The sequence below is a fragment of the Mauremys mutica genome, chromosome 1 (assembly GCF_020497125.1).
Source record: "Mauremys mutica isolate MM-2020 ecotype Southern chromosome 1, ASM2049712v1, whole genome shotgun sequence".
Lineage (NCBI taxonomy): Eukaryota > Metazoa > Chordata > Testudines > Geoemydidae > Mauremys > Mauremys mutica.
This window is the reverse complement of record NC_059072.1, coordinates 133,094,175-133,119,838: the sequence shown is the minus strand read 5'-3', so window position 1 is coordinate 133,119,838 and position 25,664 is coordinate 133,094,175. Positions and strand designations below refer to the sequence as shown.

At 44.0% G+C, this 25,664-nt stretch overlaps 1 protein-coding gene across 1 annotated transcript in view; it reads left to right on the top strand.

The window, feature by feature from the left end:
- The window catches only part of CD9 (CD9 molecule), a 36,608-nt gene that overhangs the window by 6,311 nt on the left and 4,633 nt on the right, over positions 1–25,664 (top strand). The window contains exons 2-6 of the mRNA XM_045000580.1: positions 11,310–11,412; positions 17,705–17,802; positions 21,612–21,686; positions 23,261–23,353; positions 24,540–24,629. Coding sequence (XP_044856515.1) covers positions 11,310–11,412; positions 17,705–17,802; positions 21,612–21,686; positions 23,261–23,353; positions 24,540–24,629 — 459 coding nt within the window. The remainder of the gene's footprint in view (positions 1–11,309; positions 11,413–17,704; positions 17,803–21,611; positions 21,687–23,260; positions 23,354–24,539; positions 24,630–25,664) is intronic.

Here is a 25,664-nt window from a genome sequence, read left to right as displayed (position 1 = left end):
TTTTAAACTACCTTTAGTTAAACTGGTGCAACTCAGAATATAGATAATAAGGCCTTATAGATTCCTGTTCCTCATCACTGTAGTGGGGTGTGTGGCCTTAACCACACTTATGAGTGGCCCCTTAAAAATACTTAGCTTACAGAGCCAATTTTTTGTCTTGAAATTCTGTATCTGGGATTGGGCAATTCCACTTGTGCATAGTGACAGGCTACTTGGAATGGAGCTGGGGAGCAGCATGGCCCAGGCACTGGTGTTGGAAGGACCTGGGAGCAGACCAGTTGGAGCCACCAACTGTCTTAGGTGTGATGGGGGAACCAGGGAGCATAGCGGCTGGAATGGGGAAGAGAGGAAAGAAGTTAGAGGAAAGGAAGTGAGGGAGAGAGAGAGATAAAAAAGAGGGAACCAATGCTAAAAATAACTTGGGAGAGGGAGTGCTATATTTGCAACAATCACCACCTTCTGATGTATTGCACTTCCACAAATCAGAAAAGCGGACGTGTTTTGACTAGGCTAAACTCCTTCATCGGAGTTTGAAGTCAGTTGGAAACAACTTAAGATGAGATTTTCAGATGCCCTTAGGGGCTCTTTAAATTTTTGGCCTGTATATAAAAAATGTTCACAGTAACTTTAACATACTGAATGTCTAAATAACTTCATTGTTAACACTGAAGTAATGTTGTTTGGAGGAAGCAAAGATTTTATGCCACGAAGAGTTTTTAATGTTAATGCCTGATGCTGTAAACACTTGTCTGCGCTATCGCTTAAGTCGACATAAGTGACATCGCTCAGGGGTGTAAAAAAACACCCCTTCCCCCAAGCAATGTAACTTACATCAATTTACACCACGTTAAGGCAGTGGGAGATGCTTTCCCATCGACATAGCTTCCACTTCTTATTGAGGTGAATTAATTATGTCAACGGGAGAGCGCTCTCCCATAGACTTATCGCATCTTCACCTGACCCACTAAATCGAATCCATTGCATCAATCTCAGTGGCACCGATTTAGCACCAGAGTGAAGACAAGCTCTTAAACATGTCTTAAGTTTAAGCACTTGGCTAGTCCTGTGGAAGATAATGGAACTACTCATGTGAGTAAATTTACAGTCAGTTTTTACAGTAAGTTTACGTGTTTGCAGCATCAGGGCTTTAATTTTCAATATTTTTGTTTTTTTGCTTATAGCAGTCTTGCAATATTCAAAGACAATACCCTACTAGTAGTGGCAGTTTAAAATTTATAATTCATTATAATATACATGTTCGTTTTTATCTAAAGTTGCAATAGCACATGTGCTAAAATTAGTTTTACAAAGCCTCAATCTGACCTAAATTTTTTTTGGGGGGGAGAAATCAAGTGACTTAAATCTTTGAACCCTGTTTGGAAGTACTATTTTGTATCTCTCACTCACCCTTGTTTACAGAGGCCATGATTCCAATAAAACTATGGTTAATGGTAAGACTGGACTTTGGAGGCTTCTTCCTTTCTTCAGTGTGTGGCTGATCCACTTTGTGACAGAGCACTTAGTTCATCTGTTTGTTGTAGAACCATAGTGTGGAGGGTTGGATTTGATGACTTCTCAAGGTCCCTTCCAGTACTACATTTCTATGATTGTATGAAAAACAGCCAGGCTCTTTAAAGTACTGGCAAATGTAGAACAGACTTCCTTAAGCCAGTGGTTCTCAACCAGGGGTCCGGGAGCCCCTAGGAGGCCGGGAGCAGGTTTCAGGGGTGGGGCGCCAAAATAAACCACAGAGCAGGGCTGAACCCAAGCCATGGGGCTAAAGCCAAATTCCAAGCAACTTGGCTTTGGAGGGCCACCTGTGTTGTGGGGCCACAGGCAATTGCCCTGCTTGCTACCCCCTAACGCCAGCCCTGGTTTTTAATCTACTGGATATGCAGAAAAACAGCTGTTGTGGCACAGGCGGGCCATGGAGGTTTTTATAGCATGTTGGGGGGGAGCGGCGAAGGGGGCAGCTCAGAAAGAAAAAGGTTGAGAACCCCTGCCGTAAGCCACTCAAATAAGTGGGGGGGGGGGGGGGAACCAAGCATTTTTATAAAATATTTTCTCTCTGCCTTGTGTAATGGTCAAGGCTGTTGACTTAGTCATGGGCTGTAGAGCCTGAATCAAAAATACTACTTGTGTTCAATTGAACTGATACGTTAATTTCCAGTGTATGTACTTGAATTCCATGTAAAATGTGGAAAGTCAGGAACACAATTGCAGTATATTGCCCTGAGAAATCTGATGTGAAATTATCTATATTTAGATTTCTAGCAGTTTTTTAACTTAATTTGCAATTTAAATAAATGTAAAATTAGTAGACTGACTTCTGAATAGTAACTTGTGTAAAATGGCCACTAGTCTTGGCTTTGGTTCAAGAATTCCCAGTAATGTTATACCATTTTATTTCAATAAACGCTGTTGCAGTACAGTAGGCATTGCATTAACTTTGCAAATAACACTCTTGAACTGGAACTTGCTTAATGAGAGAGAAAACATCTTTTTTCCAACCCGTAAATTTTCAAAGCAAAATAGGATTGATTAAACATGATCGTAATAAACAGTTGCTGACTCCTTTCTAATTGCCAGATATGCATTATGCATCTTGGAAGCCTGAAAAGTCTGTGGATAGTCATGCCATTACTAAGGCTCAACCTCAGTCCATTCAAAACCCTTATCTGATTTTCTTATTGGTGATTTTCTTTTCTTGTCTATAGTAAGCCAGAAGTTTTAGTCTGTTCAAAATCAGACATGTTCCTAAATTGCTCATAATAATCTCAAAACTTTTCTACATGCTTTGCAGTATCACATCTGGTCTTGGCCCAAGGCAGTATATAGGCATTCATATGTGGAGGTAGAAGTTGTTCTGGTTTCTGTACCAGTGGAAAGTTTGAGGTAAATGTTTTGGTAGTTTTCTTGTTTTGAAGGTGGGGAGGAGGGAGCACACTGACTTACTCTACACTCACATTCTTAAGGTGGGGAAGGCAGGGCCTGCTTTTGGATAACCCTAAATGAGGAATAGTCATTTAGTGATGCCTGGAAAAACCAGTCAAGTAGTAGCCAAAAATTATTATTGATACTCTTCCCCTCCCCCTGAGCTTTCTCCTCCTCATTCTGTTCCGTGCAGCACTATGATGCTCACAGCTGTTGAAATACTCTGGTTTTTACAGACTGCAAAGCACTGCCACAGTCTCACTTCCTTTCCCTCCAAATTAATTTCCCAAACTTGATTTTAATCAAATATACATCACTAAATAGCATTCATTTCAAATTTTAGCAGCTCTAGGGATTTGCACTCCAAAGTGCAGTGAGCTTTTAATAAACTTTGAAAAAGGAGCCTAGGCGCATAGTAAATGGCCACTTTCTAATGCCATCTGAATGAAAGTGGAAGGGTTCCTCTCTCCCTTGATCCATTCCTCCCAAACCCACTTATCCAGAGACATACACACTTTTCATATGGCATTGGAAAGTAACCAGGAGTTCTCATGGGTCTTCTCTTGGGCACTGTACTCTGACATTCATTTTAAATCACAAGGGTTCTGGCACACATCAGCCTAGTCTGCTCTCTGCATCCCTTGTTGATTGGCCTAATTTAAGGTTTTAGTCCTTTATCTTCAAAAGCCCTGCACATGATTAATCCCAGCAAGTTTATTATTTGTATTACAGTAGCTCCAACAGAGGGTGGGGCCATGTTATGTTAATACCTTTACATACACACAGTAAGGGACAGTCCCTGCTCTGAAGAGCTTGCAGTCTAAATAGATGCCACAGACAAAGGGTGGGAGAGGAAACTGAGGCACAGAAAGGTAAAGTGAGATGCTGCTTCATTTCAAGTCCATGACCCATGCAACAGCTATGTCCCTCTGGAACAGGGGTAATCAATTTATTTTTTTTGTCAAGGTCCAAATTTCTTGGCCAAGATCCAGACTCCAGAGAAAATACAAAAATAATAATAATGATACATAAATAAAAAGATGAAAGCATCTGACAGTTTGGATTTAGCCCCTGCGCCACCTGTTGACTACCCCTGCTCTGGAACAATGGAGCTTTCAACCTCTAGATGGAGATTTGCACATACAAGGCTTGGTCTATGCTTAAAGTAATACTGGTATACTGCATCAGTGAGGGGTGTGCAATAATAGCACCTGTGATTGACCTAGCTATGCTGACAAATTCCCCAGTGTAGAGTCAGCTGTGTTGGTGGAAGAGGGCTTCTGTCAACACAGCTAACATCATTCAGGGAGGTGGTGTTCCTACCTTGACAGACAATCCCTTTCTGTTTGTATAGGGGCTATAACTGTGCTGACATAATTATGCTGGGGTAGGCTCTGTAGCATAAACATAGCCTCGGACAGATTTTTTCAGAAGCTGTTCCACAACTGTTGAACTCTGTCGTTTTGAAGAGATTGGAAGAACTAACTTATTTTTGTCACCTGCAAATTTGAGAAGTAAAATCCCCTTCTCTGCCCTTGCCTTCACAGGGTACAATAACTTATAACACTCAAAAGGTAGAGATTTATTCTTAGATTTCTTTCTTTTTCTTCGATAAGGTACTCAGATGCAATGTTAAGTGGAGCGCTCCCTTATCCCTCCCATGAAATGTAACCTAGCCACTTTGTCAGCATATGGCAAGCTTTTAAACAGGAGTTATGACTTGTAAAACTTTTAAATTAATTACACAGGTTTCTTCAGAGTTGGTAAGTTCTTTGAACCATAGTGTAATAGATTTTATGCGGGCAGTGCTGATGGAGAGACAAGCTCCATAGTCTCCATACAATTGAGGTAATGGGGAGGTTGGTAATGGTCATCATGGAGCTTGGTTCTGTAGCAGCAAATACAGAAGGCCCACAAGTACATTCTGTATACCTTGCAAGCTCTAAGGAAGAAACTGCACTTAACTAACCCATCTAGGCATCATTTGCCAACCTTGAGACCTTACTTTTAGGATGTCTTTGAGCTTCTGGAAAAGGAGTTGTCTCTGTCTAAAAGCTCACAGGCTCCGCTGTGTGTGTGTGTGTGTTTCTTGTATCTATCTGACCCTCACAACCTGTACCTCTGGAGGTCATGCCCTTCTCAAGAGCAATGAAGGATTTAAGTTCAGAAGAGATCTCCTGGAGATCCAAGAGGCTCAAACTACTCAATTTTGGAGTTAATCACTGAATTGCCTGACCTCCTAACATAGTATACTTGTTCTTGTTCAAGATAAATGAATAAAACTTGGAATAAGTAATTTTTTTATACCCTGATATCTCCTTGTTCAATTAACATAACACTTTCCTTAAAAACATAAGACCCCACTAGCAAAGTTTCAATAAGTGTTTTCAAGGAGAGGTGAAAATAGGTTGTTTGCCATCTCGGCTTTATAACTTTCATCTAATATCCAGCTCAGTCAGAGCTATTCTCCCCCCCACTCTCCCCTTATCTTCCTCAAGATTGATTATCCAGAATAATCTGTTCTGTCACAACCCAGTTATCCAGTAACTCCACTCTGCAACATTATAGGGGTGCATGGGTTTTCTACAGAAAAAATAAGACAGGTCTGGGACTCTGGTCCAAAGAAGCTGAAAATCCGGGATGGCTATGCACAGTAAGGGAGCGAAAAAGCAGAGTGTCAGATTGGATTAGAGTAAAAACAGTAAATACCATGATAACCTTTGTGTGGACTATAGCTTGTATGTGTGTAAATAATTTAAACAAAACACAAAGTTTTGGAGCAGGGTCTTACAGTGGTGCTCAGCATTGGAAAGCTAACAGGAAGAGGTGAGCTCAGAGGAGGAACTTCAGAGACAAAGGTTGCATGGGGACACAGGTGCAGAAAGGAAGTGGAGACTAGAAGAGTGGCAAGGTGCATGCAGTTGGGAGAAGAAAGGACATGTTGTGGGCCACAGTAGGAGACAAGAATACATCTACAGGGGCACAGCCTGGAAAGCAACAAAGGGGAGTTTGCATTTGATACAGAAAATGACTGGAAGCCAGTGTAGGGATTAAGAAGAGGGGTGATGTAGTAAGAGTAACATGTAAGGAAAACAATTTAGCTGTAGTCAGATGGATTGAGGAGTGATGCAAGTTCTGGAGGACGAAGCTGCTGTTGTAAGAAGTGAATGACTAAGGATGGATTTTGGAGGAAGCAGTCGGATGCTTAGTGGCCTTAATACAAATGGCAAAGAAGAGAAGTCTAAAAAGTCAAGTTCCTGCCATTCCTAGTGCCCTCTTTAGGGATTAGAACTCTTTGTCAGCCATCAAGTTGGATATCAGTTTAACTCCTCTTTTTGTTTAGACTTAAGACAGTGTCTATGACAGGCCTGTTCTCATAACAGGATCTGTCCAAGTTTTGCAGGTAGAGTGGATTTCAACTTAATGTCTTTAATTCTTCAATTAACTTATGTTTAAAAAGTTAACTTTGGGTTTCTATACTATCTCTGGATTCAACCTGTCAATTTTGGGCGGGTTAACAGTTGCATTGTTCTTGCCTTTAAGAAATTTTTTTGTTCTCTCTGTCCTGTTGCTGTATGCAAAAACCCACACAAACAAGGGGAAGTGACTGACTGACTATACAGAGGAAACAGTGGAACTGACTGACTGTGTTGTTTATACGCACCAAGTAACAAGCTTAAATTATATGCTTATTGTTTAGTCTTAGTAATCTGTGTCACAAGTTCAGAACAGGAAATTATGGTCAGAAAATGCCACAAACAAGAGATCTGTCTCCTTCATTTCTTCAGATATATCTGCTTAACTTTTTGACCCCAACAAAATACCTCCCCGAATCTGTTTTTTTTATTTTTGTCCTACAACACCTGTGGAGAGGGAGCTAGATTCTTGGTACATTATTAACAGAATCCTCAACTATGTTCTAACTGTATAATTTTTATTACTCGTGATCCATTTTACTTATAAATTGAGCCTCTTTTAATATGTAGTCATTGAGAGGTAATACGCTTAGAGCTCTGTAATGCCATTTTTATAGTTGTTTCAGAGTAGAATTGTACTCCAAAGTAGAACATATGCCACTCCATGAAATAGCTTGGATTATCACTGGTTTTCCTTCCAGTTGGAGTTTTACAGTGTTGTGTTGTGGTAGCCAGACAAAAGGCATAAAAGCACCCTTTTGATCTGAGAAGAATGTGGTTCAAAAAACCAAACTCCCTTCTCTTTTTAAAAACTGGCCTTGGATTTTCTATAGGTCAGCTCTTTATAGCCTAAAACCAACAGTGTCCAGCTTCCCTTTCCCAGGCAGAAAGCTAAAAATGGAGACAAACTTTTCTGCTCAGATCTAATTTGAAAGATGAGGCCCAAATTTCTCATCTTGGATTGGAATTATAAAAACCCCCAAATTTGGGGTGGTGGTGGGTAGATTGGAGGGTCCTGGTAAGGTTGCCAGGTGTCCGATCGAAAAGGGACCCTGGCGGCTCGGGTCAGCACAGCTGACTGGGCTGCTAAAAGTCTGGCTGGCAGCAGTGGTCAACTCCTGGAAGTAGCGTGCATGTCCCTCTGGCTCCTAGGTGGAGGGGCAGCCAGGGGGAGCTCCAGCTCTGCAGCTCCCATGGGAGCTCCGTGACCAATGGGGACTGTAGGGGTGGTGCTTGCAGACAGGAGCAGCATGCAGAGTCCCCTGGCCACCCCATGCCTAGGAGCCAGAGTTGCATGTCACAGCTTCCCGGAAGCTGCCTGAGGTAAGCACTGCTGGGAGCCCTGCCCCACCCTGGAGCCCCCTCCTGCACTCTGAACCCCTTGGCCCACCCCGGAGCCCAAACCCCCAGCCAGAGCCCTCATCCCCTTCCAGACCTCAACCCCCTTCCCTAGCCCAGAGCCCTCTCCCACACTCCCAACCCCTCATCCCTAATCCCAACCCAGAGCTCTCATCCACAGTCAGAGCCCTCATCCCCTGCTCCAGCCCAGAGAAAATGATTGAGGGTGGAGGAGATGGTGTGAGCTGGGGTGGGGCCTGGGGGCAGGGCAAGGGTGTTTACTTTTCTGCAATCAGAAAGTTGGCAACCCTATGGCAAGGGCTCATCTCCATTAACTTGGGAGGCCATTGCAAGTTGAATCAATATGCTTTCAGTCATTTTATTCACAAAAGGCTTGAGGCTGCCTGAAAACCAAATAATAGCAATATCTAGCCTTAGGAAGCAAAGAGGGTAAGTGTCACTGTACTGAGGAGCTGGAGAGTTGTGGGTAAACAACCGTAATCTGATCAAACATATTAAGGGTACACTAACAAAGAACCATTTATTACAACATCAATTGCTTATTAATTTGTTACAGTCCAACTGGTCTATAGGTCACTCACAATCATGTTTTGTAACTACAATACACCATCCACTGACAAGTTTATAACTAACTAAAATACACATTACTTGCGTCAGTAACAGGCTTACAACCTCTAACAAATAAGCCACTTGAAAATGGAACCTTAGTGAGAACCCTGCATATGCAGAGATGAGTGAGTAGTGCTGAATGCTTGTTGATGGATGAGAGTCACTCCTTGAGAAACCCCACACTTCTTCTTTGGCCATTTAGGATATGGTGGGCAAAAGGGTGAGAAGAGAATTTCCTGACTCTGAGAGATTAAGGCTCTTGCTGAAAGTCCTTTCGTTATGACTCTTGCTGCCTGTGCATGCTGGGGTATCCCAGAATAGCATTATATACTGCACATACTTTCCTTTATAACCTTATGAACTTCTTGAACTTCAGCCTAGTCAAGTCTTATTCGCCTCTATTTACACTTTAAAATTTTCCACTGCTTTTATTATATCTAGCATAGATGAAGTGGCAAACTCTCTCCCCTCCCCCATCCCATGTGGCTACAGTTATACCAGTATAGTTTATTGCCAATCATCAGCAAAGCAGAATAAACTGTACTGTTATAAAGTTATAACAGTATAAGGTGCTTTATAACACACTAGGATTTTTACTGGCATAATTATCTGTGGAAAAAAATCACACCCTGGATTGACATAGTTACACCAGTAAAACGCTTTAGGTGTAGACCAGGCCTTACTCTTATTCAGTTGAGGTACAACCTGAAGAAGATTGTCTGGTTGCACTTTGGTTTTGAAGTGTCAAGACTTTTTTTTTAATGTATCTTTGATTTGGTTGGAAGTCTCTAGATGCGACTGGTTCCTAGAGAACAATCTAATATGTAATGGTGCGCTCTAGCCAAACCTTTAGGCTTCTCTTTGATAGGTTGGTCATCAGATTCTTGCTTTTAAAGATGGTGCTGGTCTTTCAGGTATGTGTGGTTTCTCTGATCAGGTAAATCCAGTCTTTGGCTGTTCAGAGGCTAGGTCATTCTCTCTGACACCTCCCCCGCCCCCCTCCCAAACTTCTAAGGTATTTTTTTTTAAGCCTCCTTAAGGACGATCTACACTGAGGTGAGGCTATTTAAATTGCAACTCCTCTCTAAACTATTACAAATAAAAACCCAAATTTTCCCCTGCTAGTGATTTTTCTCTCTCGCCCCATGTAGGGTTCCTTCAAGGAACTCCACACACTTCCATCATTTTGGGGAGAGAGATTGGGAGAGGGGAAATATGTATATAGCCAACAAAAGTTCACCTCTTTTCCACCCCCCCCCATGTCTGTACTCTAATACACAAGAAGAAAAGGGGTCTTTTGCTCCCTCTCTTTGTGCACGTGTCCAGTGTAGGGTTTCACTGGGGTCCAGGGGAACAGGATATAATGTCATAGAGGGAAACATGCGCACCCATGGAGATCAGTGGTGGCGGGTTGTCTGCACTATCTGCAGAGGGGACAATAATTTGAGCCTTTGTAACAATTTCCAGTCTCTCTTGGGTGCAGAAGTCTGTGAATGCCATTCTGTTCTCTCCTAGCTCATACTTAACTAGCTTAACCCTTCCCTGGGATTTCCTAAACCTTAGGCCTAACTGTTACCAGTTCTAGTCATCTGTTACAAACTTCTCTTTGCCCTAGAATATTAAGGCGAAATCTAAGGGCTTGGCTACACGAACTCTTAGTTTGTGGCAAGCTGGGGTGTAAATCTACTCCACACTCACCTCACATGTAGTTAGTGTCCTTGTGCACCTTGCTGCTGCTGCTTGTGCACTGATCTACTCCCATTTCAAAGCAGCATAGGTGAAAACACACTAGGGGACTTTCAGTGCATGGCAACAGGATCCACACACAGCCACTTAGTTACTGGCAGGCAAGCGTGGGGTAGGTTTAAATCTCAGCTTGCCACAAACTAAGAGTTCACGTAGATAACCCCTAATTCTTGTAACTCTAATCCATAACCCCTTGTTTTGGAAGCAGGGCAACTGTCCCAGAGGTTAGTCTGTGAATATTAAATGTCCTTTGCCACATGTGTGCGCACGTAGCCAGGCTGGCAGGATCCTTGGGCACACAGACTTGGTTCTTTGTTTGCAGATCACCTTTTTTGGTCCAATTTTGGATGCAGAACTTCAGATTAGGATAGAGCAGTGTTTCTGTCACTGCCTTCTGTATTTTCTACCCCTCTTACAATGTGCCCACGTATCTCCTTTGCTTACTCGTACTTTATGCTGGGCAGACTTGGACTGATGAGCTCAGCAGACATATGAAGAGTTATTTTTACCACTGTGCCAGAAACATTGAACATCACATGACATAAATCTGGTTATTCCCTTAATTCACTGAAATTACTAGTGGGTCTTCATATAGAAAGAAATAAAACTGCCTACAAAGCATTGTCTTCAGCATATTCCAAAGTTGTCTTCAGTGTGAAAACATCAGTATGATGCAGTATTCAACCTGATTACAATAGGTCCTCTCTAAAGCAGTGTGTGGTTCAGGGATAAGTGGAAATATATAACCCAGCAAGTTGTCAGTGGTTTGAGCATTGGCCTGCTAAACCCAGGGTTGTGAGTTCAATCCTTGAGGAGGCCACTTAGGGATCTGGGGCAAAAATTGGTCCTGCTAGTGAAGGCAGGGGGCTGGACTTGATGACCTTTCGAGGTCCCTTCCAGTTCTAGGAGATTGGCATTATTACCTTTGTCACAGTCCAATACATAACATGTCTTCAGTGTGGCACAAGAATGACATTCAGCTTGAACTGTAAACTATGGTGCAATAAAACTTGTGAAATACTCTGCTGGATATGTACAAAGCTGGAGACTAATACAGGGATCAACTTGGAATGTAAATATGCCAAAATGAAAATAACATCTTAGTTCTGGAAATTAAATGACAAGGCAATGTCCTCCTCCTTAATAATAATATTAGTCTAAAAATATGTAAAATTATCATCCTCATCTACATTTGTAACAGCATAATACTTATTTCTTTAACAACATTTCTCTTTACTCATACAGCTTTTAGGAACTGCAGTCCTTGCAATTGGACTATGGCTTCGGTTTGATACGCAGACAAAAAGTATCTTTGAGATGGAATCCAACAATTCAAACTTCTATACTGGTAAGTAGTGAAGTAATTTGAGTATCATAAATTCCCTTTGAACCAAGAACTTTCTGATAATGGACTCTGTCTTCTTTAACCTTCACAAAGACTTGTCAAAGTGCAATACTCAATTGTTGTCTGAGATTTTAAGATGTTCAGGTAAATATGGTGAGTCTGGAATAAGCACACCCCTGTATCAGGGAGACAGCTAGCTATGTGCTTTGTACTGCGCAGATGCCTACACATACACACTGGTTTAGCATGCAATGGAGATCTAAGATATCTCATAGAAGAAGAGCACTAATAGATCAGTTTTGCCTCTTTGGCTGGCATTAGAGATGTGTGTGTCTGTGTTTACACTATGCTTACCAGTCCTAGAGACCCCTCTAATGTGATGAGATAGATCGTGTTTCCCTGTGTGGAGGACTGCTGATGAAGGACAATCCCTTGGAAGGGATCGAAGAACTGGCCTATATCTCCAGCAGGGTGTGAGAGTCACTAGAGCTTCATTCTAAACCGAGTTACTATTTGTGCAGTGACTTGAAAAAAATTACAGTGCAATAAAAGTTATTACTAAACTCCCAAAGTCTGAACTTGGAGGCAACAGGAGTATATATGAATCTTGGTAGACCTGGCTTTCAAACCCCAGGACATCATGATTTGGCACAGAAGATGCTCCAGAACCAGAAAGTCTCAGCAAGGATCATGCTTGTGCACATTGGGCCTCATTGATGCAGTAATATGTCTGGTAGCCTTGGCACATATTCAAATGAGGCAGCCTCCATAGAACCTGAGGGACTTGTTCATAAGCTCACAGATTCATTTCCTCCAAGAGTTTGCATCCTACCCTTTACACACTGGTGTGAAGGGAGCTGAAGTACCATCTTGCATCTACCAGTAGGCAGCGTCCCAAATTCCTCTATTCAAAATTATATTCCCTGTGGATTCACAAAGGGGATGGGGGCTAGAACTAGAGCTGGTTAGAGTTCAGTCTGCTGAAAGCTCCTTCTGAACCACTCTTTGACATTTTCTCTCTCAGGTATAAGGTTAACCTTTTGGATCGCTTGGTAAACTGGGGACAAACAATATAGGTTTTAATACCACTAAATGTAAATATGTGCTTCTAGGAACAAAGGATGTAGGCCAAAATTACATGAAGGGAGACTCTACCCTGTGAAGCAGTGACTCTGAAAAAGATTTGGGAGTCATGGTGGATAATCAACTGAACAGGAGTTCCCAGTCAGATGCTAGGGCAAAAGAGTTAATGCAGTTCTGGGATGCATAAACGGGGGAATCTTGAGTAGGAGTAGTGAGATTATTTTACCTCTGTATTTGGCACTGGTATGGCTTCTGCTACTGTATCCAGTTCTGGTGCTCACAATTCAAGGAGGATGTTGATAAATTTCCAGAGGGTTCAGAGAAGAGTCATCAGAATGATTAAAGGATTGGAAAATATGGCTTATAGTTAAGATTTAAGATTTTGTCATTTATTTTTAGTAAAAGTCACAGACAGGTCGCAGACAATAAACAAAAATTCATGGAAGCCCATGACCTGCCTGTGACTTTTACTAAAAATAATTGGGGGGGGGGGGCTGATGGGGGATGGCTGAAGCCCGAGGGTGGGGGAGGGGGCCACCACCCATCATCCTGTGAGGTCTCAGAGCTCCAGGGTCCCCCTGCAGAGGTGAGGTGGAAAATGTCACAGAGGACTCTGGAAGTCATGGAATCCGAGACCTCCATGACCTAATCTTATCCTTATAGCAGGGGTTCTCAAACTTCATTGCACCACGACCCCCTTCTGACAACAAAAATTACTTCACAACCCCAGGAGCGGGGACCAAACCTGAGCCTGCTCGAGCCCCACTGCCTGGGGGGAGGGGGCAAAGCCTGAACCTCACCACTCTGGGCAGGGAGGCCAAAGCTCAAGGGCTTCAGCCCCAGGCAGGGGGCCTGCAATCTGTGCCCCACTGCCCAGGACTGAAGCCCTCGGGCTTTGGCTTCGGCCCCGGGCAGTATAGTTCAGGCTTCAGCCCTGGGCCCTAGCAAGTCTAAGCCAACCCAGGCGACCCCTTTCAAAAGAGTTGCGACCCACTTTGGGGTCCTGACCCACAGTTTGAGAACCTCTGCCTTATAGTGATAGAATCAAAGAGCTCGATCTCCTTAGCTTATCAACATAAGAACAGCCATATTCAGTCAGACCAGGGGTCTCAAACTCAAATGACCCTGAGGGCCGCATGAGGACTAGTGCATTGGCCCGAGGGCCGCATCACTGACACGCCCCCTTGCTGCCCCTGGCCCCACCCCCAATCCACCCCTTCCATGAGGCCCCGCCCCTGCCCTGTCTCTTCTCCACCTCCTCCCCTAAGTGCACGGCTCCCCGCTCCTCCCCCCTCCCTCCTGGAAAGTGCTAAGCGCCACCAACAGCTGTTTGGTGGCTTGGCGGCGGGGCACTTAGGCGGCGGGTCCCGGAACAGAAGGGGCCCCCCACCGCCGAAGACCGGGCTGCGCTTCGGCGGTGGCGGGTCCCTCTTTTCCCCACCCCGGCCGGTCCCGCTTCCCACCCCGGCCCCGGCCGGTCCCGCTTCCCTCCCCCGGCCCGGCCCCAGCGGGTCTCGCTTCCCTTCCCCCACCCCCCCCACCCCCCGGCCCGGCGGGTCTCGCTTCCCTTCCCCCCCCCCACGGCCCCGGCCCCGGCGGGTCCCGCTTCCCGCCCTGGCCCGGCCCCGGCGGCTCCCGCTTCCCCCCCCCCCCCTTACCCGAGCGCGTCTCCGGCGAGGCCTGAGCTTCGTCCCGCTCAGAGCCGCGTGGTGAGGGGGCAGGGCTGTGAGCTCCACGCCGAGCGCAGCGCTCAGCCCAGAGCTCCCAGCCCCGCCCCTCCCCACGCGGCTCGGATCGGGGCGGGGCTCAGGCGCTCGGACGGAGACTCGGCGCTCTATGCGCCGAGGCTCCAGGAGAGGGGCGGAGGCGGGAGCCTCCGCTTTTCTCTTGGGGGCCCCTGCGGAGCCTGGGGCAAATTGCCCCCTTTGCCCCCCCCCCCCTCTGGGCGGCCCTGGGGAGCTCCGCAGGCCGCATGTTTGAGACCCCTGAGTCAGACCAAAGTCCATCTAGCTCAGTATCCTGTCTTCCGACAGTAGCCAAAGGTAGATGCTTAACATGGAATGAACAGAAACAGGTAACTATCAAGTGATCAATCCCCTGTTGCCCATTCTCAGCTTCAGGCAAACAGATGCTAGGAACTCCATCCCTGCCCATCCTGGCTAATAGCCATTGATGTACCTATCCTCCATGAACTTGTCTAGTTCTTTTTGAACCCTGTTATGGTCTTGGCCTTCACAACATCCTCTAGTAAAGAGTTCCATTGGCTGACTGTGCCTTGTGTGGTGAAATACTTTCTTTTGTTTGTTTTAAACCTGCTGCCTATTAATTTCATTTGGTGACCCCTAGTTCTTTATCCCCCCCCCCAGTCGTCTTTTTTTTTTTTTCCAAGCTGAAATGGCCCAGTCTTATTAATCTCCCCTCATAGGGAAGCTGTTCCATAACCTTCTCTTTGAATAACAAGAATGATTCAGGGTAAAAGATGACTTGATTACTATCTACATAGGGAACAAATATTTAATAATGAGCTCTTCAGTGTAGCAGAGAGGGAGAACACGATCCAAGGCTGGAAGTACAATCTAGACAAATTCAGACTAGAAATAAGGTGTACATTTTTGACAGTGAGGGTAATCAACCCTTAAAATAATTTACCAAGAGTCATGATGAATTCTCCATCACTGCCAATTTTGAAATCAAGATTAGGTGGTGGTGTGGTGTGGTGTTTTTTGTTTGGTTTGTTTTTCCTTTTAATAAAAAAAAAAGATCTCTAGGAATTATTTTGAGGAAGTTCTATGGCCTGTGTTACACAGGAGGTCAGACCAGATGATCACAGTGGTCCCTTCTGGCCTTGGAATCTATGAATCTATTGGTGGAAGTGACTCCAGTTGCCCTAGTGACTGGAATTACATTATCTCTTCAAGGATATGCTAGTCCGATGATTGCTTCCTGAATTCCTCTCAAAGATGGTGTCAGATTTCCACCTTTAATCCTCCTTTCCATATTTTCCCCATTCTAGAAATCTATCTCAGCAAGGCCCTGCTGTGGAAGTCATGTAAACAGGCTCTCTGAGGGCTTAAGCTGCTTTAGATAAAATACTAAAGTCCACTTGGGCTTGCGTGCAACAGCTTTTTAGAATTAGATCTGGTTTCTTCATGAGCACTATACCTAAACAGCTGTCTGGTACTTGTTTCATTGCGTCCATGACGCAAATCTACTACTTCGATGTCTATAGAGCCAGTTGAAGACTTTCTGATGGAAAAACGCTCCACTGTAAAATTCTGATTTGACAAAATCAAAATTTCACAGGAACACATCAATTTAATTGCAATCGTCAATGCAAAACATTTAATATTTTTTTTCTTCAATAAGGTCAAAGTGGTTCATTTTGACTTTTTTTATAATTTATATTATAAAAATCAAAACAAAGCACTTCACTTTTGTCAAACTTCAAAAGTTTCTGGAAACTTTTTTTGTTTTGCAGAAAATTTTGACACCTTTAGGCCAGTTCACATCCAGGAAACTTGTAGGACAGCTCCAAAGTTTTCTCTGTTTTCTCTCTCTCTCTCTCCAATTTAAATTGCGCATTGATTATTAATGTTAAGTTGCAGTAGTTGATCAGCCATGGTACTCATGCTGACAGTTTCCTGGTTTTGTACTGTGTATCAGGGACTGGAAGTAGGGAGTCTTTACTGGAGGGTCCCCTACTCTAGGACAGACTGATCTCCATCCCTTTCAAGTAGCCACTTCCCAACTTGGACAGAGCACCATAGTCAATTTACTCAGTCACTTAATTCTTTTTGAGTGTGTGTGGCTGAAATTTTTTCTTTCCCTTTCCCTCTTTAAAAGGCAGAGGAGGCTGAATTTGCTGTGGTTGTAGAGAATGACGGTTTAACTAGCTAAATTATAGTTTTTGTTATGTTCATGTGCCTAGAGGATTCCAAAAGGCACTCATTCATTTAAAAAGGGAAAAACAGCTCTTAAGCTCTATACCAGATGCATATGACTCCTTTTTCCTTCCACCCACATTCTTGTGGAGCCAGTAAACCCTAGGTTAGAGGTAAATTGCAAACCTCATCTGCCTCCAATCAGAACAATTGCAGCCCAGCCCATGTGTCTACAAAGAATAACTTGAAGGATTTGGTTCTGGCATAATTCCAGGTTTTCCCTATATGGGTTTGGAGACACGGTTCTGGGATGAGACAGTCTCTTCCCCTTGCCTATAATAGGCTTGGCAGCATTAGATTTTTTTTGTTTTGCAATTTTGGCAATTAATAAATATATATAATATAAAAATTTATTTGTACTTTTACAGTTGTGGGGGTGGTTAGGGCAGGGCTGCATGGGGGCATTCTGTGTGGCCAAGGAGCCCAAGACACATAGATGCAAGGTGGATCCTGGTTTGGCAGAACCAAGACCCTAGGCCAGGGCCGTCAGAAGGAGGACGACAAGCCCGTAGCTGTGAAGGAGGCTATCCCACTGCTGAATGACTCCTGCCCAGGATGGAGCCATTCAGCAGCGGGGTGGCTTCCCCTCACTAACCTGGCTGGAGGTCTCTGCTCTGCCCCATGAGGGCGGCAGCCGTCCCCATATCTTGTACCTGCAGGGACAAGTGTCATGGGCCCTGTAGACATGCAGGAAGCCCTCTGCAGCTTCAGTGCCACAGCCCCTCTCTCTCTCTCTCTCCTATGATAGTGGAGCTGCCAAGGGCTCTCTGCCCTGTTGTGTGGCCAGTGACACACAATCTCTGCAGCAACAAGGTGTGTGTGTGTGTGCATGGAGGAGGAAGGGCAGCCTGCACTCATAGATGTTACCAATGGATATTTTTCATTTATTTTTGGTGTGTCAGCTGAAATCAATATTACTGACATCAGTCTATTTTTACATTGGATCTTGCCAAGCCTACCTATTAGTAATGTGTCCTAAACAAACTCTGGGCTTAATGACTTGTGAAAAGGGAGGCAGAGGAGTTACCCATCTTATTGCTTCTTTGAACAGAAACATTTGTTTCCTCTCTTTTTTGCTGCATGATCAGATGCTTTCACTCTAAAGAATCCCCTGTACTGCTTTGAAAATTTCGACCTTAAGAACTTAAACCATGGCAAAGGCAACTACTTATACATGTTATTGCCCTGAGGAATCTATTAAAAAATAACTGCAATCTTACAATCCCTTATTGGTGAGTACTTCACCAGCTTTGTTTTCTCTTTATCCTCAGGGGTTTACATTCTAATTGGAGCTGGCGCACTCATGATGTTAGTTGGTTTCTTGGGATGTTGTGGTGCAGTGCAAGAGTCACAGTGCATGCTTGGCTTGGTAAGTGTTTTTGTTTACGGTAATATTTGATCTTGGGCTGGGATGTGTTCTGCAAATGGAACCTTCAAACATTTTAATAAGGCGAGAGTGGGAATGTCAGGCATATGTGATAAAGATAATGGGCAGCAGATTCTAGCTCTATTTCACTTGTTTTGAAGCTTTACTTCTCTCTTAATATAGATTTGTTAACATAATACTAAATGTAAATGACCAGCATTTGAAGTCAAATCTTGCTCTATTCCCCATCAAGTATATTCTGTTCAGATAACGCAAGCTTAAATAGTGATATGTGCTGCAACATTCAAGAGTTAAAAGACAAGATGAGGGATGCGTGAATGCAGAACTGATAGACCGTGCCAATAATGGCACTATTATGCATTTTATTTTAATACAGTATAACCAATACATGTGATGTAGACAATAGACAGTTATATAAATTGCACACATGGCACTAGAACCTTCGTTTTCATCTTCAAAAGCACAGGCCTCGACCATATGAGCCAAGGGAAGAACTGCTATAGTTACCAGTAGTCGTAGGCACCACTCTTTCTGAGTGAATTATGGGAGGACAGCATTACTCACCTATATACAAAACAAGTACATCCTATCAGCCTCTCCATGTCTCACAATTAAATAGCTGTGCATAGAGTCTTCTGTAAATCTTCACATGATTAACTGCATATCAACACAGACTACCATTACAGCTGGGAGACAGAACAACTCATCATTTGCTGTGTTCAAGGAAGAAATTCATTTCCAGAAGACTTTCAAGTGATACGTATTGGCTTTGATATCTTAAATCTTCCCTCCACCCCTTTAATGCTTTTAAATGCTAACAGCAATTTGATTCTCCCTGGTAGTTAATTAAACACACAGACTTCCTTTGTGTGAGACGCAGTACAAAGCTTCTGACTACTTAAGGTCACTAAACATCCCATAGTGCAACTTAGAGCAGCAGCGGTGACAGAAATTGGGAAAGAACACTTCTGAGAGAAGAAGGATGTAGGCGATACCTACATTACAGAGCCTGTGCTGGCATAGCCGCCTAGCATAGATGCAATGTACACCGAGAGCAGGAATTTTGCTGCCAATGTGTATGGACACAACCTCCCCATACAACACTGTTTATAGTGACAGAAGCACTCTTCTATCGACATAGTTGCATCTGCGTGAGGGTTTTGTCACCATACTTCTGTGGGTTGGGTGTGGGGGTTTTTTTTTTTTCACACCCATGGTGGATATAGCTATGCCAATATAAGTTTAAAGTGTAGACCAGCCTTTAGGCTATGTCTACACTACAGCAGTACACATGCAGCACTGCAGCTGCACCTCTCTAGCACTTCAGTGTAGGGGCGGGGGGAAGGGATAGCTCTATGGTTTGAGCATTGGCCTGCTAAACCCAGGGTTGTGAGCTCAATCCTTGAGGGGGCCACTTAGGTATCTGGGGCAAAAATTGGTCCTGCTAGTGAAGGCAGGGGGCTGGACTCAATGACCTTGCAAGGTCCCTTCCAGTTCTAGGAGATTGGTATATCTCCTATTATTTATTTATTCTACAGCTATGGGAGGAGTTCTCACATTGCTGTAGTTAATCCACCTCCCTGACAGGCAGTAGCTAAATCAGTGGAAGAATTCATCTATCAATGTAGCACTGTCTACAAATAGGGCTATATCGGCTTAACTACCTCTCTCTGGGGTGTGGATTTTTCACACTTCTGGCAGACCTCAGCCTCTTGTAGCTGCTCCACAATACAGTAGAATTAAAGCAGTGACAATACACCATTAGTTCAGTTTCCATAGTTCAGGAGTGACCAAAACATATGACTGGCTTCTTTCATTCATGACACACGTGTTGCTTCTAAAGTCTCCCTCTGCCATAATCCTTACTACTTTTCCATTCATATTGCAGAGCCAGCTTAAAGGTGTAAAACCTGTCTCCATCACCACTTAAATCCACCACTCCATCTCCACTTAATTTCTGAAGTAAAGATCCTGGAATTGGCTTTAAAGCAGGGGTCTCAAACTCAAATGACCCCGAGGGCCGCATGAGGACTAGTGCATTGGCCCGAGGGCCGCATCACTGACACGCCCCCTTGCTGCCCCTGGCCCCACCCCCAATCCACCCCTTCCATGAGGCCCCGCCCCTGCCCTGTCTCTTCTCCACCTCCTCCCCTAAGTGCGCGGCTCCCCGCTCCTCCCCCCTCCCTCCTGGAAAGTGCTAAGCGCCACCAACAGCTGTTTGGCGGCTTGGCGGCAGGAAGCGCCTGGAGGTAGGCAGAAAAAAAAAGAAGAGTAATATAGTATAGTATTAAAATATAGTATGCTATTAAAAGTCAATTTATTAACTTTTTTATTAACTTCTTTAACTGTAATGTGAAACGTCAGTGCTAATTTTGACGTTTTGTCAAATTTTGTACTAATTTTGGTTATGTCATTGTGACAGTGTTGGTTGACACTTTAATGTAGAATCTACAGTTTTAATAAATGTATACACTCAGTAATGCACCTCACTCAAAGGACAAAACACGCACTTAGATTTACTGCCTAAGGCTCTGGGAGGGAGTTTGGGTGGGGGAGGGGGTCTGGAGTGCAGGCTCTGTGCTCAGTGCAGGCTCCAGGCTGCGGCAGGGGGTGGGGGTGCAGGCTTTGGGACGGAGTTTGGGGATAGGAGGGGGTGCAGGGGTGAGGGCTGTGGGGCTGAGGGTGAGGGGTTTGAGGCATTGGAGAGGCTCGGGGCATTGGAGAGTCTCAGGACTAGGGCAGAAGGGCAGGGGAAGGGCAGCCTGCCCTGGCCCTAGTGCAGGGGGGCGCTAGGACCCTGCGGCAGCAGGTGATGCCGGAAGCCGGCATAGCGGAGGAGTGGAGTCAGCCTGAGCTCCCGGGCAGGCTCCCGGGCGGTGAGGGGGCAGCAAGTGGGGGCCAGGAGACACTGGGGGGAGGCGCGTGGGGCAGCAGGTGGGGCCAGGGGAGAGACCCGGCCCCAAACATTGGGGAGCAGCGCGCGGGGAGCTTAGGCACAGAAAATAACTCGGGGAGGGGGGCGGGGTGAGGGGAGTTTGGCGGTGACAGGCAGTAAGTGGGGGACAGGGCGGGCTCTAGGCACCAGCGGGTCAAGCACCCGCTTGGGGCAGCATCCTGGGGAGGGCGGCAGATGGCCCCGGTGGACCTCCCTCAGGCATGCCTGCGGGAGGTCTACCGGAGCCGCCGACCCGCAACCGCCAGAGCGCCGCCCCCGCCCCAGCAAATCCTAGCCGCGGCTGGGAGTTAAAAGGCTCTGGGCTCCCTGCCCCGGCGGGCAGCTCGGAGCCCCCTCTGATTCCCGGCCGCGGCTGGGATTTAAAAGGCTCTGGGCTCCCCGCCGCGGCGGGCAGCTCGGAGCCTTCTGATTCCCAGCCGCGGCTGGGAGTTAAAAGGCTCTGGGCTCCCCACTCTAGAGCTGGCCCTGGTGGGGGAGCTCCGCGGGCCGCAGGGAAGAGCTCCGCGGGCCGCGTGGGCCGCATGTTTGAGACCCCTGCTTTAAAGTAATACCACATCCCAAAATAAAAACCTCTAGGAACAAAGTCTAGTTGTATTTCCTCCTCTCTCTCCGCCCCCTCCCCCCATACATATGACATCTAATTTATTTATTTTAATCCAGGAAATGCTTCACAGTAGATCCATTGAAATATCACATGATTTGATAGGATTATAGTACTTGTACTTTAGAGATGATATTTAGGATTTTAAGTCCACTAATTAAAAAAAACTACTCCTTGCAAAGTACTCACAATAAACACCTTGATTTAATGACTTAAATCTCTCTTCTCTTCTAGTTCTTTACCTTCCTTCTCGTAATTTTTGCCATTGAAGTTGCTGTTGCCATCTGGGGATTTGCAAATAAAGAGACGGTAGGTTTTTGACTATTGGAAGCTCTTGGCACTGAAAATTTCCTCAAGAACTGAAAACATGTTCAGCTATGTTAAGATCACACAATTAATAGGACAATGCAAAAGATAAATAATTGTTTCACTGGCATGTAAACACAAAATCTTTCCCAAGGATGCAAGAGGTATAATGGGTCAAACTTTTTAACTCTCTCGTGATACAGGAGAATTTTCTTAATCCTTACACTTCTCCACAACAATGCAGTCTCTCCCCTCTTCTCAGCAAAGACTATGGGCATGTCTACATGTGGAAATTTATCAGTAGCATTATACTGATAAATATAATTCCCTATGCAGACACTCTTTTTTATATATATATAATAATATTCCAGAATAAGTGTGTGTCCACACAGGCAGCTATACTAGTGTAAATGTAAAAGTATAATCATACTGTTGTATTCTGCTGGTAAATCTCCCTATGTGGACAAGCACTCAGTCACAGATTTTGTACTGAAAGTCCCTATTATGTACTACAATATACTATAATATACAGAGTATATCTTAATGCATTATCCATGCTCTTTAAACTTTGAAAAACTCTGGAGGAGATTCCCAGGCATTGGACCAAATTAGCAAGGTTCTGTTTTACTACAATTAAGGCACTGTATAGTAATTGACTTCAGCCCCATTCCTGCAAACACTTAGGGTACACCTACAGGATCAAGTCTCCCAGACCAGGTCAACAGACATTGGCTAGCAAAGTTCATGCTGCCACTCTAAAAGTAGCTATGTAGTCAGTGCTTTTAAGTTGTGGTTCAGGCTGTGAAGTTCATCCCTCCTCCCTAGGCTTCAGAGCCCAAGTTCCAGCCCAAGCCGCAACAGCTACATGGCTATTTTTAGCACACTAGCATTAACCCTGCAAACCCAAGTCTGTTGACCCAGGCTCAAAGGCTTGCTGCCTCACCCTTTAGGCATGTGAGTAGTCCAGTTAACTTCAGTGCGACTACTCAAATGCACAAAGCTAAGCAAACACATGTGGCAGGATTGGGGCCCAAAAACTTTAAGAATCTATGGAGATGTCTGAATTGGTAGCCTCCCTTGTTTTTCCTCCTCTTGTACAACAGGGAAACTTGTCCATTGCTAAAACAAGGCTAGATAAGTAAAGATTTGCTCTCATGTATCTGATGGATGAAGTCTTAGTTTTCATCCCCATCAGATTCCCTCAAGATTTAGAGGGACACGATAAAGCTGGTATCTCCTTACTCATTGTCAAGTATCAGAGCAGAACCAAAAACACAAATTGGAAGAACTAGTATGATGTGTCCGTAACCATATTTCACTGTTGTAACCTTTATCTTGCTATACCTCTCTTTTCAACTCCTCCTTTTGCTATCTCCTTGTTGTTCTAAGGCTCATGCATATTTTTAGAGGCCTATCATGCTGACTTCTTTGGAAATGGAGGATGTTTACCTCTTCCTAGGGTGAAACATTTAAATTGTAAAATAGCTGGCTTAATCACTTTTTGTCCTGGAAAAGTTTTACTGTAAGTAACATAAGTCAAGGTAAAACAGCGTTATAGCTTTGTGCTATTTTTGTAGATTATTGACGAAGTAAAGAAATTTTACAAGGAAACCTATGATAAGAGGAATCAGCCAGCAGCTAAAGAAACCCTGAAAGCATTTCAATATGCAGTAAGTATATGGTCACACTTATTTCTTTTAAATGTACAAGATGTCTGTTTTTTAAGAAGCCGGGCATAATACATTAAGAATGAAGTGAAACATCATCTCTTAATTATGATGTCTAGCCTTCAATTTCGGCAATTTACAGAGAGATGGCAGTTTGGGGGGGGGGGACTATTAAGTACCCACGCAATATGGTGGTGGTGTGTGTTTGTGGGAGGGTTTTTTTTGTTTTTGTTTTTTTAAGTCTCTAATAATGGTGTTCATGGTGGCAAAGACTATAGCATTAAAGTTTAAAAAGGTCTTTGCTCTAACAGTCCCTACTTTTTGTGAGTTCCTGAGCATCTGAAAACTTTTTTTCCTTTTGGGTCCAGAATTTAGGACGTCTCACATACATGGTCTTGACCCAAATTCATGGGTGTTTTTAAGTTTTGAGCCATCCCCCATTTAAGAGAATGTTCAGACATCTTTAATCTAAAACTTCATTTGTCACTGATCCTCAATGGAAGTTTCTCTGCTAAAACTGGGGAAAAAAATAAACCAAGTTTTGTATGACAAGATTAGCTTTCAGCACACATCTTCATTTTTTGCTGACTTTTAAGATGCCTATTAGTTTGGGGTAGAATGTAGTAATTCTGATACATTAGATGCATACCCGTGGCACTGTGAAACAGCATGTGTAAACGGTGTGATGCCATCTTTGCACAAATGTGGAACTGCACAAGCCAGCTAGATTATTGAACAAACTCCTCTGACTTCATTAGATAATATCAGTAGCAAACTGTACACAGGATTTAGTCACAGACACTTCTTCTGTTCTAGGTGTGGGGTAGATGTAAAGAAATCTTTAAGAATGTAAAGAGAAGTTTGGAAACTAAAGTTCCTGTAGCAATGTTGTCATTTATAAAATAAACTGTGATCAAAACTGTTATGTGCTACATAACACAAATGCAACCACTTTTACAGTTAAAAGAACTCTTTACTTCCTGACTTGTTCAAATTCTCACTCTTACTGTAATGCTAACACAGCCATTATTTTAAAATAAAACTATTAATGGCACAGTCAAACTCTTTGAAACTCTTCTATTTGATATTTGTGTTTACCAGAATGAAGTAACCTGTCTTGCTTGTTTTAGATAAAAATCTAAAATATCAAGGTTCCTAAAGATTTTCCTTTTTCTATTTTCTCTTGTAGCTAAACTGTTGTGGTATGCTGGGAACTGTTGATCTGCTGTTACAAGATACCTGCCCTAAGAAGGAAGGATTTGAAATACTTACAGTAACGGTAACTGAAAACTGAACTCATTGCATATAGTTGTTCCATGCCATTACACCTATATTTGACAGGGAACAGACTAGAGAAGTACACTTCTGAATAATGAACTATGGGCCAGATAATCCCCTTCCCTAGGAAGACTCCCTCCTTCTCCCCTCTCCCCAGTTATATAAATATAAAATATCCAGGATGCAGAGCCACTTGTATCTAGCTGGGGGGGCCTCTACTACCAGTCTGGAAATGGCCTCCTAAGGACTAATAGAAAATCCTCACCACATCTATTGAAATCAACGGGAATTGTGCCACTGACTTCAGTGGGCCATGATTTCACCCAGAGCGCCTGCATGCTTGTGTTCATGTCTTCACAACCCTTTTTCCTCTTCCTGCTCCATGCCCCTTCCTCAAACGGTCTGCAGTAATGCTGCGCTATGGCTTTGCAGCCATAGCTCTGCAGCTGGGATGGACAGAGCATGTGAAAATGAAACTGCAGGTCTGAATTTAATGAGGGGGGGAAAAAACAGCACTAACCATGGAGGAAATTGGTGCGCTTCCTCTAGGTGAGCACATCATATGGAGCAAGTGCTCTTCTGCTCTGGCTACCCCATGAAATCCTGTTGTCAAGGTGCCACAGCAGGTTAATGCAGATCCCTGTAGGTTCCTTCTGGACAAATAAGTCTTTTATCCTTCCCATCATTCCAACAAATTCTCTTCTTTTATTTATAAAAGCCAAAACTACTCTGTACACTGCCGTTGAAGTTTCTTCTGCCAGCTTTTAATCCATGTATTTGTGGGCACTAATATGCATTAACTTTTCAAGTAAAAGCAGCGTGAGACTCTCAGATGTACAGATACAGTATAATACATCAACCACATTTCCTTCATGATTAACATGAATTCTATCAACGCCTTCAATTTAGCTGATGCAGCTATAAAACTGTGCTGCTGATTTGTATCCTCTAGGTCAGGGGTCGGCAACCTTTCAGAAGTGGTGTGCCGAGTCTTCATTTATTCACTCTAATTTAAGGTTTCGCGTGCCAGCCATAC